General features: G+C 45.4%; 1 protein-coding gene across 14 annotated transcripts in view; it reads left to right on the plus strand.

The window, feature by feature from the left end:
• The window catches only part of TNS1 (tensin 1), a 324,376-nt gene that overhangs the window by 247,300 nt on the left and 60,840 nt on the right, over window positions 1-16,236 (plus strand). For all 14 annotated transcript variants that reach the window (XM_074191391.1, XM_074191392.1, XM_074191394.1 and 11 more), the window contains one exon: window positions 13,160-14,725. In XM_074191391.1, coding sequence (XP_074047492.1) covers window positions 13,160-14,725 — 1,566 coding nt within the window. The remainder of the gene's footprint in view (window positions 1-13,159; window positions 14,726-16,236) is intronic.

The raw sequence follows: 16,236 nt of genomic DNA on the forward strand, positions 1-16,236 counted from the left end.
CCTTAATGAAGGATGGTTATGAATGGAGAGACATGGTCAAGAATCACTCAGAGGGGGAAGGTAGGAGTGAATTTTAATCAGCATTGGTGGAGGATGTGCCCATATAGATGTATCATAGAGTCATTAAAACATCAAAGTTGATGGGGTGCTAGGAAAAACTATTTGCTGCTGTCACCAGATTTTGGGATAGTCCTCCATCTTTCTCTTGAAGATCTCCCATGAAGGAGAGCCCACTATTTCCTTTTAGGATCTTTTCCACTTCTGCATAGATTTAAGTCTTAGGAAGCATTTCTTGACATCAAGTCTACATGTGTCTTGCCTCCACCCTGAACTCCTGGTTCTATCCTTTGCTGCCAAACAGAACAAATCGAACCCTTCCTTCTGTATAATAGCCTTTCACATTTGGCACAGCTATCCTGCCTCCCTTGTTTTCCATAGGCTTTAATAACTAATCCTCACATGACAAGGGCTCATGGTTCTTCACCAATCCATCTGTGTTTCTTTGGATGCTCTCTGGTTTAACAACATCCTTCCTAAACTCTGGCACTTGAACATATTACTCTGAGACTGAGAACAGTGGGACAATTACTTCCTTATTTTGGAAGCTATGTCTCTCATTACAACTGAAGATGGGTGGATCAGTGGTTCAGTAGATAGAACACTGAGCCTGCAGTTGGGAAGACATGAGTTCAAACCCAGCCTTTAGATGCTTACTAGTTGGATGTCCTTCTGCAAGTCTGTTTTGCCTCAGTTTCCTCAAGATAATAATAGCACCTGCCTCTCAGAGCTGTTATGTGAATCAAATGAGATAATACTTGTGAAGTGCTCCACCTAACACATATCTATGTTATATGTTAACCCTGTTAGATATAAATGTTAATCATTCGTGTGAAGCAATTAGATAATTGTCTGGTGCCTGTATGGTAACACATACTTTATCTTCATTTCAAGTGGGTGTGATTAGAGGGAGCACAGATGATGGCAGCTTCTAGAAAGCCCAGCCAGTGGCTTGGCATCCTTGGAGTATGCCCGCCCTGCTTGTTGAAATTTCTTCATCCCTGTGTTGGCAAAGGCAACATCAGGAAGGGTGCGGTCTCATGCTTGGGTTAGCTTCCTCACTTTAGAGAGAATGTGATCTTTTCTTCCACTGAGGTTTGAAGTTGTCCTCTTCTTCTGAGCATACTACTGTTCTCCAGGGTCTCCAATGATGAATGACTGACTGTTTGGGGAGTAGGTGTGGTGAGGAGTGGGTGGGAGTGTCTTTCCTGTCTGTCTCCCTTGCAGAAATGGAAATTCATCTCTTACGAAAATCCCTTTCACCCATTTCTCTTTGTGGATGGTTAGAGCAATGACAGACCTTGGTCAACCTTCCAACTATGGATCATGGGATCCTTGATTTAGAATTTCAAGGAACCCTATTGTTGAGTCCAACCCATTCATTTTATGGAAGAAGCAACTTAGATCCAGAGAGATTAAAATGTACTTGTCCAAGATCATACATGGAGGCAAGATTTGAATCGAAGTTCCTTTGACTCCACTAAACTACGCTTTCTTAGATCCGGATGTACAGTAGCCAAAGGGATTTGAGTGTTCTGAGTCTAAATTCTGCATTTGTTGTCTCTTTGCATAAAAATGTAATTCAGAGTTCTGTCTGTGAGCCTTGGGGCCCTGAGTTGTTTAGGCCAGTTGAGATGGCCTTTCTGCAAGACATATTCCCATATGTCTCATAAGTCTATTTATTTTTTGTCTGTGTTTCCTAAATCATTTTTGATCCAAAGAATGTCTGAGCTAGGACCTCTTAGCCCAACTTTTTCACTTTGCAGAGGGAAAAATTGAGTCTTGTGACTTACATGGCAGATAGCAGTCATGACCCCAGGTATCTTGACTCTCACTTCAGGGCTTTTCCCATAATATTCCTTCCTAGACTGTAATTCCACAGGGTCAGGGTACATTCTATAGTTGACTTCCTGACTCTTGAACTTCTTGTCTATTGAGTGCCCAACTGGGCCTTGGGCTACCTGCTGGCAGGACAGGTGCCCTTTCATATCATCATTGAATTGATTTCGCCATAGATCAGTTGGCTATCTCCTGACTCTGAGTAATGTATTTTAATGAATTGTTATTCTGTTGGATTTTTACCCAGAGTCATTTTTTCCTAACCATGTGGACTCAATACTAAGAACCTATTAAATTATTCAGTAAATAAAGCTGGCCTGTCCAGACTGACAAGGGTCTCTTTGGGGCTGAGAGATCCATCAAAAAAAGAGATTCTACATCTTCCACAATCATTCATTCTGAGACCTATCTGTATGTATTGTGAGGATATTCTTACAGGTTTTAGTGGTTGTACATTGGGTGAAGAATTGTTTTTGTAATCAGAGGACATGGTTTCAAATCCTGACGACAGTTTACTATTGATGTGACCTTGGGGAAGTCATTTCACATAAGATTATATTTAAATCTGGTAGAAATCTGGATAATCATCTTATTTTACAGAGGTGGACTCTGAGGCCTAGAGGAAGTGTGGGGTACTCTCCCACTGTAGAGCTGAGAATTGAACATGAATTCTCTGAAACTCAGACATAGAACTCTTTCCTCTATACCACACTGCTTTTTTTAACTTGGCTGCAAGTTTCTTCAGATGTAAAATGAAGGGGTTGAAGGAGCTGATCTCTGAGGACCTCTCTGATAAAATCAAAATCCTAAAATATAATCAAAAATCTTTCCAAATTGATTTGGAAGGAGATTCCCAACTCTCAACTTATTCTTTTAACCTCCAAGAATTATACAACCTTAAGTATAATAATCTATATCTATGGAGATAGATATTTATATATATATATATATATGTATACAGCCTTAAATAGAAATATATATACACATATACACACATTTTTATTTATTATGGGTATCTCTCTATATCTGTAGGTACTGAGTACTGAGCCTGGAGTCAGGAAGTTTTCAGTACAAATCTAACCTTATACATTTACTAGCTGTGTGACCTTGGACAAATCACTTAACTGCTCTCTGACTTAGTTTCCTCAATTGAAAAATAGGAATTAAAATAGCACCTATCTCAGAGGATTGTTATAACCATGCTTAGCAGAGGGCTTGGAACATAGTAAGCACTATGTAAATGTTATTATTATTAATTGTCTGTCTGTCCATCTATGGATCTATCTATCCTCTCTCCTCCTCCAATCCTCAGTGTGAATCTTTAAAAGTAAAGGCCTCTCAGTTGAAAGGGGAGCCATCCACTAGGAGCCAGTTTTCTGTATACTCTCTGAGGGCAGAAACTGTTCTGTTCGGCTTTTATAGCTTCACTGCTCAGAGTTGGCACAATACGTATTTGCTACATTAATTTATAATCGCTAGCATTGATATATTTTGATTCTTGGCCATTCTAAACCAACACCTGTGATTCACGCCTGTTGGGAGGGGGCCTTGGCAGGTCAACTCACATATAAATCAACTAGAGATTTTCTTGGACATTTCATCCCAAAGGAACAATTCACCTCTCTGTCAGTGCTGTTGGACAAGTATCTCTGATGAGACTAACCTCACTGTGGAGGACAGAGCCTTGATTTTCTTCATCAATGATAGTACAAAAGTGTACCTGGTGTAGCTGGTGGTATAGAGCCTTCAGCTGAGAGACCCTGGTCAGTCAGGACTCTGCAGTGAGCCACATTGCCCAGGTCAGTGGGATGACATTGTACGTCTCTGGAAGGCTCTGCTGACCTTAGAATTCTGATTGGATGGCTAGTAAATCCCTCTATTTGGTGATAACTGGCAGCTCAGAGATATTTTATCCGGTGTTGTTTATTCTCCCTTGGGTCTGTGTGACATTGGCTAGCTAATCTATTTAGCTAGAATTCTTTCCCTATTTTGCTTTTTCTGATTTTCTTTTGATCCAACTGTCTAACAGGAGGTAGGGAAGAAAGAGTAGGCTTCTGAGACCCAGATTGGACAAATCACTGATCCCTTAGGGCACTGTGCATTACAGGGGAATTACTGACCTCATTTGACTCTCAGGTCAGGTCCAAGTCCCTGTTTTTGAAAATTGTTTTATCCTTGAGAGGAAGAAACAGGGAGAGGACAGTGACATGCAGACAAAGAGAAGGAAGACAGGCAAGCAAGGGGGAAAGGGAAATCACTGGGTACTCTGCAGAGATAAAGCTATCTTAGAATAGCTGAAACCTTTCCCTTGAGCTCCCCGCCCCCATCTGTCTGGGCTGCCTGGATGGAGGCAGGGGATACTGCACTGCAACCTGTAACTGTTTAATGTCCACAGTTCATCGTCTATGGGAGTTGGGAAGGAAGTGAAGCCAAAGGAGGACTATTTTAAAGGAGAAAATATGGCTCTCATCACAGTTATCCAGAGGTTCAGGTATCTCCTACCACTGGTGACAAGTGAGGAGTACATTTCAAGAACTGAGTTTTTAGTTCAGGCTGCTTCTTCTGACTGCTCACCTTTTTCTTAATAGATTAATCTCTTTCAATTCAATTCAGAGCATTTGTTACGATCTTATTCCATGCTTGTCACTATGCCAAGGTGCTGTGATTTCAAAGACAAAACAGGAAAGAGTCTTGTCCCCATGAATGAATACTATCCTCATGGAACTCATATCTACTCATTGTTCTCTTGGGCTGTTTTCTTCTGACATTCCAGTCATCAGTTGGCTGGCAGGTATATTTATAAAGCTTTACTGTGTAGGTTTTACTCCCCCCACCCCCAAATCCCTTACCAGAGACTGTAGTTGCCATTGGTGACTGATTTCAAGATTTATCTGATTGTGGGTTGTTAATTCAGCTTCTTCCATATTCTTCCCTCTCCCTCTTTTTTTCTCTTATTTTTTCCTCCCCATATCCCTATCACTTTCTCTTCTGCTTTCTCTTCCATTCTTCCTTCATGTTTTGATAAATGTGATGTCAGTATATTGTTCCGGCTTCTTGTGGTTGTAGCAGATAGCTCTTAATGTGGTTGTGGTCGAAGGGGTGGGGGTGGGGTGCCAGGATGGAACTGTGTTCCTTTCATCTCTAACCGGAAGAGTTGCGTGGATCTAGAGATTTTACAGATAGACTGACCTTAAGCTCTGGGGAAGGGATGGAAAAGAGAAGGAAAGATTGTTCATTTCAAGTTGGTCAGATCCCCTAGGTGATGAATGGGAGATGGGAATGGGACACTATTGTGTTAGGGGACTATCTCCCCATCTCCTTTTCCTATAGATCATTTCCCATAGAGAGTTTAAGAAATCAGAAGGGAAGGAAATAAAGAGACCATGTGATGATGATCTGATGTGTTGTGGATTATTAGGCTATCAAAGAGGATACTTTTCAAAATGTAAGGAGAATGGATATTTCAAGTCATATTCTCAGCTCTGTTAACTAAATAGTTACAAAGAAGTGGAAGTGGGGTATCCAAGATTGTTCAGTCTGCTATAAGAGAAATTGAGGCAGAGCTCTGAGCCAGAGGCACTTTATTAAAGGGTCCACAACCCCTGCTAAGGAAGTGGACCTCAAATTTTTCTCATGATCTGAGACATTCCCTTCCTTAAAACCTTGGTTTAATAGCATTTGTTCCCCCAATTGATATAGAAGAGACACAGTAAAATACATTGTCTCATTACTCGATAGACCTTTATCTTGCCTTCCAGGAGACTCTTCAATTCATGTTTGTGATAGATTTGCTGGTCTTTCATTGGCCTCATGTTGGGCAAGTTGGGGGGGGATAGAGTTACAGGAATTTCCTGGTAAAGTCACCCTTTGGTACTCATAGGACCAATTGACCAAGTGCCATATGGCTGTTTCCCTAGCAAAGGGATAACAAGGGTGAAAGTACAGTTCAAAAATAGCTGGGGGACTTTTGATGCCATGGAGTCATACACTGCCACACTGGGCTTGGTCATTTATTCATCAGACACTGGTTAAACAAGTGAATTAACTAGATTGACTAATTGTATAGCAGTAGACAAGTACAATAGTGATAATCACTGCCCCTGTAGAATTAAGCTCAACTGAATAATAAGAATTGTAAATAAACCAGGCACCTAATCAAATAGGGGTCTAAATTAATCATTTCCCCATTAGGAGCTATTGGATGGAATATTTGGAGTGAGTGAGTTTTCTGAAAGGGCCATTGACAACCTAGATTTGTCTAGAGGACAATGACTGGGATGTTGAAGCTCTTGGGAACCTTGTCTTATGAGAAGTGCTTGGAAAAACTGGAAAAGAGAAGACTTACATCTTAGCAACCTGGGCCCAGGGAGAAGAGATGAGGATGACTATCTACCTACCTCCCTTCTTTCCTTGGAGAGGTGGTGGGAGAACTTTAATTGTATGATTTTGCATAAAATTCAGGTCCCTTTTTACTTTGCTATAAGGGAAATAGAGGGAAGCTATGAATGATTGTGATATTAAAATAAGAGACCTACATAAAACTGTTTTTAAAGAGAGAAGACAGGGGATGTGATAACTCTTACAAAGTGTTTGAAGGAAGGTGGCTGACTTTGTTTAAGTTAATAGGATAAAACTAGGAAGGAGATCCAGGTAGACATCATGGGGAGGTAGATTTTGCTTTTTTAGAAGGAAGACCTTCAGAACAATGATCATTGGTAATTCACAAGAAGTGACAGGGAGCCAAGCTAGAATCTGGATCAATCGACAAATTTTTATTAAAGCTAGGCCCAGTTTTAAATATGATAGACATACAAGGAATGAAACAATCTCTGCCCTCATGGAGGGCATATAGTCTGTCTGGGAGACAACAAGCATATATACTGTATGGTGTTATACAGAATGAAGATAAAGTGAATGAATTCAGTGTAGTTAAGTACAAGGTGACTGGGGAAGGAAGGAGAGCCTAGCATTAGCAGTTGGGGAGAATAAGGAAGTCTTCATGTATAAGATGGTGCTTCAGGTGCTTTATGAAGGAAGAGAAGGATTTAGTGAGACAAAAGTGAGAAGGGAGCAAATTCCACACATGGGAGGTAGTCAATACAAAGACGCAAAGAAGAGAATGTAAAATGTACAAAATAGAGACGCGTTTGACTGGATCATGGAGGGTGTGAAGGGGAGTCGAGAGAGAGAACTTTAGAAGGGTAAAATGGGGTTAAGTTGTGAAAGACTTTAATGCCAAATAGAAGACTCTTTAATTTCCCAACCTCTAATGTTTTTAACTGTAAAATGAGAGAGTTGGACGCTATGCCTTCCATGGTCACTTCTACCTCTAAATCTTTTTATTCAGTGGGGCTAATAGGGAGCCATTGAAGTTTATTGTGCGTATATTTGAGGGGAAGTTGATATGATCAGATCTGAACTTGATTTAGGTTTGAGTAGAGAATAAATGAGTAAATAGAGAGAAGTTGAAGATTACAGAAAGAGAGAGAATGACTCAGAATGCAATTTGCTGGGGAAGATGGGATGGGATGGGGTTCTCTTGTGTGTAGAAGGGGTGCTGGCAAGGAAAAGGGCTACCTATTTGTCAGACAGAGAAAGGGGAGAGGGTGGGAGGGGGTGATGTCAACGGGTTTTGAGAGGAAGAAAAAGGTCATAATGATCATTTTCTTGCTAAAGTAAGAGACATGACTATGGATGACCATCTAACCAAGGCTATGGAGGAAAAGATTCTTGCATTGAGAAGGAATCTTGGGTCTTTTGGACCTATAATATATATGGTTCTATTTCTCCAATCCCTAGGAGTAAATAACTTTCTAGAAAGAAGGATGACTCTCAGATTATTTCATATACTAATTTGTTCTAACTTTATGGGGTAAGAAGGGAACTTTTGAATCACTTATTTATGGGGAAGAGGTTTGAACACCACACGCCCCCACTCCAGTGTCATATATGTGACTAAGATTGTCTTGGGAAAGGAGGACATGCTACAAGAAGAAAAAAATACCCCTGGTTACTTGCTGTGAAAATGGTAGAGCCAGAACAACTATTTCAAGGTAGTCAACCCATGAGTTCTGGCCCATTCTACTCATTTGGATAACTTGGAGTCTTGAATAGTACTAATTTTCCAGTATTAATAACTGGGATAAAAGAAAGGAAATATTGGAGGTAGCTAGGTGGTGCAGTGGATAGAGCATTAGCTCTGAAGTCAGGAGTTCAAATCCTGCCTCAAACACCCAATAATTGCCTAGCTGTGTAACCTTGGGCAAGTCACTTAACCCCATTGTGTTAAATATATAAAAAATACCTAAAAATGAAGGAAATATTACAGTTTATATTTATTCACTACAGTAAGGAGTACTATCTTCCTATCTTCTTTGACCAATAAGCCAAAAACATGGTGCTCTTGGTTTCTGTTTTGTTTGGCTGGTGGATTGTCTGGTCTGGGTTGAGCTTGCTTTGTGAAATAATCCATCATTCTTCTTGTTGGTTCCTAAAGATTTTGATTCCAGAGTTTATCAGGGATGATAAAAATCATAAATCTAGAGCTAGGAGGATCAGTAGAGGCTATTTCTTCCCCTCACTTTATAGATCTGAAATGAAGTCCAAGGGAGGTTGTATGACTTGTCCAAGGTCACACAGTAAGACTCTTCACAGGTGGAATTTGAATCTAGATCCTTGGATTCCAGAACTAAGGTACTCTCCATTGTACCTTGTGGGCTGTCTAAGTTGACAAAGTTTATAGTAGAGGTACCAGCATCCAAATGCTATGCCTTTTCATGAATTCCAAATTCCTTCATGAGGAAAATCATCTCTTCCTTGCACTCCTTTAATCCTTAATACCTGTACTATTTTTACTTGGTTGTCTGTCTTATTTTGGCTATTAGATATTAAGCTGTGGACAGCTTCGAGAGTAGGTTGACCAGAAAGGATGGGGTCAGCTGAGGAACTGAAGATGTTTAACCTAGGAGAGAGAAGATGCATGTGTGCATGTGTGTGCATGTGTGTATGGGGGGGCGGCCCAGTGGCTATGATAGATTTTAGATTTCTTTAGGTATTTGAGGAATTTCACATGGAGAGAGATGAAACTTATTCTGCTTGGGGTGGGGGGAGAAGGATGGAGAATGGGAGTAATGAATGGTTAAGCAGACATGGGCTTAGATAGGTTCATAGGATCTTAGATCCAGAGATGGAAGGAATCTCAGGGACTATTAATTCCAACCCCCCTCATTGAGGAAACTGAGTCCTAGGGAGATAAAGTGATTTTCTCAAGGTTGTAAGTATCCAAGATGGGATTTGAACAATTGCTTCCAGAGACAATGCTCTTTCCAGTTGGGAGATCATCTGCTGCCTTAGCTTTCCACATCTCAGTGCTCAGGAAATTGAGTCCAAGGTGATTCAAGAATCAGGCCTCAGAAAGACTGAGAGCAAATCTAGATGCTCCATGGCTGGGGTTGGGAAGTGCCTTTCAAACCCTGGACATGTTCATGGTGTTAACCTGAGGTGGTCTGGGGTTAATTTAGCATAGTGCTTGGAACATAGCAGGTCCTCAGTGAGTGTTTATTGATTTCATTGACTGGTTGTTGAGAGGCTCCTCAGAGCATGTTAGATTCCTCAGGGGATGTTAGGTAAATTATAGAGAGGGTAGAATGTTGAGAGATGGACCCTGAGGCAGAGGGAGGATGATGTCAAGGATGTGGCCTCTCTGAGTCCAGTATCATTCTTGTGGAGGACGGGCTGCGGTGTTGGATGTGAGTGGATGACAGAGATGAGAAGGTCTCTGTGTACCCTGAGAGTTTGATCTGGTGTATCTTTGTATGTAGGTGGCTATATATGCCTCAGACTGGTTAGCTTTAGAGTCCTGTTTTACTGTACTGTGTATTATCTCTAGTGATAAACTTTGTGGCATGCATGTTGCGTGTGTGTGTGTATGTATGTGTATGTGATATTTGTTTTGTGCTTGCCTGATTACTTCATTTCGACTGTATCTATGTGAGTGTGAGTGTGAGTGTGTGTGTGTGTGAGTCAGAATGTTCCTATTCTGTGGTTGCTAATTACTTGGTTTTGGCTGTGTTTGTGTGTCTTTGTAAGGGTGAGTATGTATATATGTGGGGATGTTTCTGTTCTGTAGTTGTCTATCACTTTGTTTTGGCTATGTTTGTGTGTGTATTTAGGGAAAGCACTTGTGACTTGTGGGTCAGTCTGTATTCTGGGATGAATGCATGAGAGTGAGTTTGTGTGTGTGTGTGTGTGTGTGTGTGTGTGTGTATACAATAGCTGTGATAGATATCTTTAGGTATTTAAGAGATTTCACATAGAGAGAAATTCAACTTATCTTACTTGGAGCAGGATGGAGAACCAGGCCATTGTATTTTCAGTTCTCTTGGGTCCTTATCATAGCAGGTCTTTAGAGTACTTGGGGACCAAGTCTGACGTGGTCTTTATTCTAGTAGTGTTCATGTTTGAGGGTTTTTTATTGGATGTTGTTGGCTTTGGATGTTCCCATTTAGGATGCCCGTCTGTTCCTATCTTTGAGAAAACTTCCTACACCCACAGGCTCACAGACCTAGAGCAGGAGGGGACCTTCAAGGTCATCAACTCTAATCCCCTCTTTTTAGAGATGAAATAAAGGAAGAAAAGGGAGGATGTTTGTTCACAAGGTCATGCTGAGAGTTAAGTAAGGATTTGAACGAGGTCCTCTTTAACTGTTAGTCTAGCATTCATTCCACAGCATCATGTTGCCTCTTCAGATAAAAATTGGTATATGGAGTGTGTATCTGAGTCTGAACATATGTTTGTGCATTTGGGTTTACAAGATGTGTGTTTGGGTGTCTGCTGCTTGTATGAAGATATGAACTGGAACACTTATTGTCAGATTGTGTCTCTTTATGTCTGAGTTATGTCTTTCAGTGTGTTTGAGTATGTTTGTGTGTGTGTGTGTAAGACAAAGACAAAGAACATAAGAGAAAGAGAGGGAAAGACAGGGAAAGAGAAAGAGAAAAGCAGAGAGAGACAGAGACACACACACACACACACACACACAGAGAGAGAGAGAGAGAGAGAGAGAGAGAGAGAGAGAGAGAGAGAGAGAGAAACAGAGACAGAGGAGGGAGAGGGAGAGGGAGGGGGAGAGAGAGACAGAGAAAGACAGATGGACAGAGAGACAGACTGCCCGTGTCTGGGATGGGTTTTAGGAGGGATCCTTTCTTCCTTTGCCAACTGGGGGCCTAGGGTAGAAGTGTAGGGGGGGATAGAGTACATGCATGTGTAAGAGATAGAGATAGAAGTAAGTGATGGGGGGCAGGGCTGGTGACTGCAGAGTAGTGAAGTCACCAAGTTTCTCTGGGCGGGGAGAGTTCTTAGTTCCTGAGTCAGAGGGCTGGCCCCAAGCCCCTCAGAACTCACTTTTTCCTTCCAGAGAAAGTGTTGCTCCTGGGAGTGTAGCCTCTGAGCAAATCTGGGAGCAGTCCCAGAACCACCTCAGGCCCCCTGGAGCAGCCACCAGCCCTAGGAACTGAGCTCATCCCTGCCCTGAGTTGTCCTCCTCAAAGTGGGGCTGCTCTGGGCATTTCCTGCTGCTTCTGATCAATCTTCCTCAGCTGTTTGGCCTTCACCCTCCCAGGATCATGCATTTTTTTAACCCCCAACCCCAGAGACCTAACAGGGCCCTCATGATTCTGACTGACCAACAGGTGCTAGACCCTGTTCCCTGTGAACTGTCTAAAAGACTACTGTAAGAGCTGGGGGGGTGGGGTAGTACTAAGGTTGACCCATGTTTTGGATGACTTAATATGCATGTGATGGACTCAGGCAACAGGTCATAGGCAGTATGACTTCCTCTCAATTCCTTTGTCTTCTCCATTTTCCATGAAGGATCAGCTTTGAGTGGGTTGTGCTTTTTGAACTGGGAGAAATGAAGAACAGGAATAGCTAAGGATGCTGGAAATGGGAGGGCTGTGGAAGGATGTATTGGGAAAGGCAGAAATTGATGGGGTGGACCCCTATTTCAAAATGAATAGACCTTTTTTTGCCTGTATGATTTTTGTCTCCTCTACTTCGTTCAGTTCTCATTCTCTGTCTCTGTCTCTGTCTCTGTCTCTCTCTGTCTCTCTCTGTCTCTCTCTGTCTCTCTCTCTCTCTCTCTCTCTTGGGACAGACTTCATTTTAGTTAGAAATAAGGAACTTCAATTCACACTAAGATATAAGTGACTGATAAGAGAGATCCCTTCTGCCCTTTACCGGCTTGGAATTAGGTGGCTGATGGGTGCCTTGACCTCTGTTTGAGGCTGCTGCTGCTGAAGGGTTGGGAGCTGCAGCTTCTCCTCCCCATCATCTCCCTTTCCAATTCCATCTCATGGAGTAAATTGGAAAGGTTGCATGGCCATAGCTTAGCTAATAAGAGTTCTTAGCTCCCCAGGGGAGATGAAGTAGAAAACACACACGCATGTGCATGCACGCCCATTCTCTCACACAGGCACTCACAGAGACATACTCCCCCTCTCACATACACACGCACACACTCACACACACAGAGCACATGCTCTGCCTCCCACATATACACATACACACAGACACCCCCATACACACTCCCCCCACACTCACACATATCCCCTCCCCACACTTACACACACTTACACACACAGAGCACACGCTCTGCCTCCCACACATACACATACACACACAGACACCCCCATACACCCCCCCAGACACTCACACTCCCCCCACTCACACATACCCCCTCCCACACTTACACACACACACACAGAGCACATGCTCTGCCCCCCCCACAGACACCCCCATACAGCCCCCAGACACTCACACTCCCCACACTCACACACATACCCCCTCCCACACTTACACACACTTACACACACTCACACTCTGCCTCCCCCACACAAGACACCCCCATACACCCCCAGACACTCACACTCCCCCCACTCACACATACCCCCTCCCACACTTACACACACACACACACAGAGCACACGCTCTGCCCCCCAGACACCCCCAGACACCCCCCCAGACACCCCCATACACCCCCCAGACACTCACACTCCCCCCCACTCACACACACCCCCTCCCACACTTACACACACACACAGAGCACACGCTCTGCCCCCCCAGACACCCCCAGACACCCCCAGACACTCACACTCCCCCCACTCACACACACCCCCTCCCACACTTACACACACTTACACACTCGCTCACCCACCCCCCACTGGCAGGCAGCCCACTGACTCTGTCTCTCTCCCCTTGCCCCCAGAGGCGGTGGGCCACACGCAGGGCCCGCTGGACGGCAGCCTCTACGCCAAGGTGAAGAAGAAGGAGTCCCTGGCGGGTGGCATCCCGGGGGCGCCCTCGGCTGCCCCCAACCACGTGGAGCACACTCTGTCAGTGAGCAGCGACTCGGGCCACTCGACGGCCTCCACCAGGACGGACCGGACGGATGAGGCCGGTGTCCCCCCGGCCGTGGCCGCGGCGCCGCTGAGCCCCGAGGAGAAGCGCGAGCTGGAGAGGCTGCTCAGCGGCTTCGGCCTGGAGCGCGGGAGGGTGGGCACCCCGCGCCTGGGCCGCCAGGGGCCCCCCCAGCCGCCGGGCCGCCGCCTGGTCCCGGCCCAGGTGCACGTCAACGGGGGGGCCCCGGCCGAGCGGGAGACGGACATCCTGGACGACGAGCTGCCCAACCAGGACGGGCACAGCGCGGGCAGCCTGGGCACGCTGTCCTCCCTGGATGGGGGCGCCCTCACCAGCGAGGGGGGCTGCCCCGAGCCCGGCTCCCCGCTCACCAATGGCCTGGACCAGCCCGGCGTGGCCGAGCCCACCGTCAATGGTGGTGGCTACCCCTTTGAGCCCCGGGCGCGGGCCCAGCCGGGCCCTGTGCGCCCTTCCTTCTCTGCCCAGGACGGCCTCTGCGGATCCCCGCGGGAGGGCCCGGCCCTGGCCTGGCAGCCAGCCGGGGCTCACCCTCACCATGGCTGCGACACCCGTGGGCTGCTCCGCTCTCAGTCCTTTCCGGACCCCGAGCCCCAGCTGCCCCCAGCCCCAGCCCGGGGTGGGAGTAGCCGGGAAGCCGTGCAGCGGGGCCTGAATTCTTGGCAGCAGCATCAGCATCAGCATCAGCATCCGTATCTGCATCCTCAGCATCCGCATCCGTATCCTCAGCATCAGCATCAGCAGCATCACCCACCTGCGTGGCAGCCAGAGAGAGCCCGTCTCGAGCATACCCCCAGCCGGGCCAGTCCCCAACCCCAGGCGGAGCCTTCCACCTCCGGCCTCCCCGAGTTCCCTCGGGCCGCCTCCCAGAAGGAGATCGAGCAGTCCATCGAGGCCCTCAACATGCTCATGCTCGACCTGGACCCTGCCTCATCTGCCTCCCCCTTGCACAAGTCACAGAGCCTCCCCGGGGCCTGGCCAGGGACTTCTCCTCTTGCCTCCCAGCCTCTTCCTGGCCTTTCCCATCAGTCCCAGCCTCTGACCCAGTCAAGATCTGGCTACATCCCCAGGGGACATCTCCAGGGAACAACAGAACCGGTGGTCCGCACCTCCCTGGAGTCCCCCTCACCCGGGAGGTCTTACTCTCCCTATGATTACCAGCCAACTTCATCTGTACCCAGCCAGAGTTACCAGCCCAGAAGTCCGGCCTCTTCTTCTTCTTCCTCTGCTTTCCCAGCTTCCTCAAGTCCTCCGGGACCTCGCCAACCTCCAGCGACTCTCCCTGGTCTCACAACTCAACCTCAACTCCCCCCAAAGGAGACTGGTTCTGATCCATCCCGGACCCCTGAGGAAGAGCCCTTGAATCTAGAGGGATTGGTGGCCCATCGAGTGGCAGGTAAGTACCTAAGGGACCAAGACTGTCTTCAGCAATTTTCTCCTCTTGAGCTCTTGAATGATTCAGATGGAGGAAGGGAGCAAAGGGAAGGTTTTGGAGGCGTTTGGGTTGGGATATGATGAGCATGTTGCCCGGCAACTCTTCCCATCTTCAAACTTCTGCTCATGGTCTTGGGAAGCTTATTTCAGTAATCTGGCATAGAAGTGGGAACTGAGATATAAGGAGATTCAGATTCGGGTTTTTTAGTCCAATTGAGGTGAAGGTTAGGAGGGTTCTTAAAGCTCAACAGACAACTCAGAATCTCAACTTTTAGTCCCAACCCTCTAGGTGAGGGATTCTTAATCTGGACTTCATAGCCCATGGAGAAATTATTTCAGGGAGTCTTTGAACTTGAATGAGGAAAAAAAATACACCTTTAAAATTGAGCTTTCCTTCAGTTATGAATGTAGGCAACAATGGTATTCTGAGGAGGCTTCATGAGACTGCCAAATGGGTCCATGACCCAAAAAAAGTGTTAAGAACCTCTGGTCTATGCAATCTAGCTTTGACTGTCTCTTGGTTAAACCTGGAATTCAGAGCAGGCTATATTGCCTAAGGGACACAGATTGGCATTCTCTCCAGATATGCAGGTTCCCAAATTCCATCAGAGAAAGGATATATTCTCTGAAAGCAGGAGCACAAAAGTGAGATGCCAGGACCATGGGGAGAAATTTTTTGGTAAAGATTTTTTGGTAAGGATAGCACAAGGAAGAATTGCCACATGAATACTTGTTTGATCATTTCTTGAACCAGATCTCTGGAAGTGACCTCAGAGAGGTAATCATTTTACTTTACAGTAGAAGAAGTTGATACCCCCATAATGATGTAATTTGCTTAAGATGATACAGTGAGTTAGCAGTAGACCCAATATCCAAACCAAGACCCACTGATTCCAAAGTCCTTGCTCTTTCCACTGGACCATGATTAAATTTTTTAGGGCAGTTGTGATTCTTCCTCTTCTTGACCCCTTCCTGAGGCATTCACTGGTTGGAAATCCTTATTGCAATGATTTTTAAGGTGGATCTAAGTTCCTGAAGAGGTCTGAGGAGTCTTGAAGCAAGATTAGACATTTGGCCAGATCCCTCATCTGACTAGAGGCCATGGAAATTTCAGAGAGGAGTGAACTGGATAGAGAAACAGATTCCTCTCCCTAACTCCCACTCTCTAAAGGAGAAGCTGAGTCACTGTGCCAACTGCAGAGAGAAAAGACAACACCCCTTCCTTTTATGTGATCATGGAAGACAGAGGGAGTTGGGGGAAGATGAGGGGACAAGTGGTTCTTGATGGGATTCTGTGCTTGAGGGGTGTATGAAAAACTAAGGAGGCAGCTCAGAGGCTCATTATCTGGGGCTTGGCTTCTCAAGATGCTAAACTGGCCTCATCACTGGGTCCTTAACCACATCTTCTAGACAGAGAGCCAGACCTATGTTGAGTCAAGAGACTTTATTTAATTCTATGGAAGGTAGGACTTC

This window comes from Macrotis lagotis, chromosome 6, assembly GCF_037893015.1.
Source record: "Macrotis lagotis isolate mMagLag1 chromosome 6, bilby.v1.9.chrom.fasta, whole genome shotgun sequence".
Taxonomy (NCBI): domain Eukaryota; kingdom Metazoa; phylum Chordata; class Mammalia; order Peramelemorphia; family Peramelidae; genus Macrotis; species Macrotis lagotis.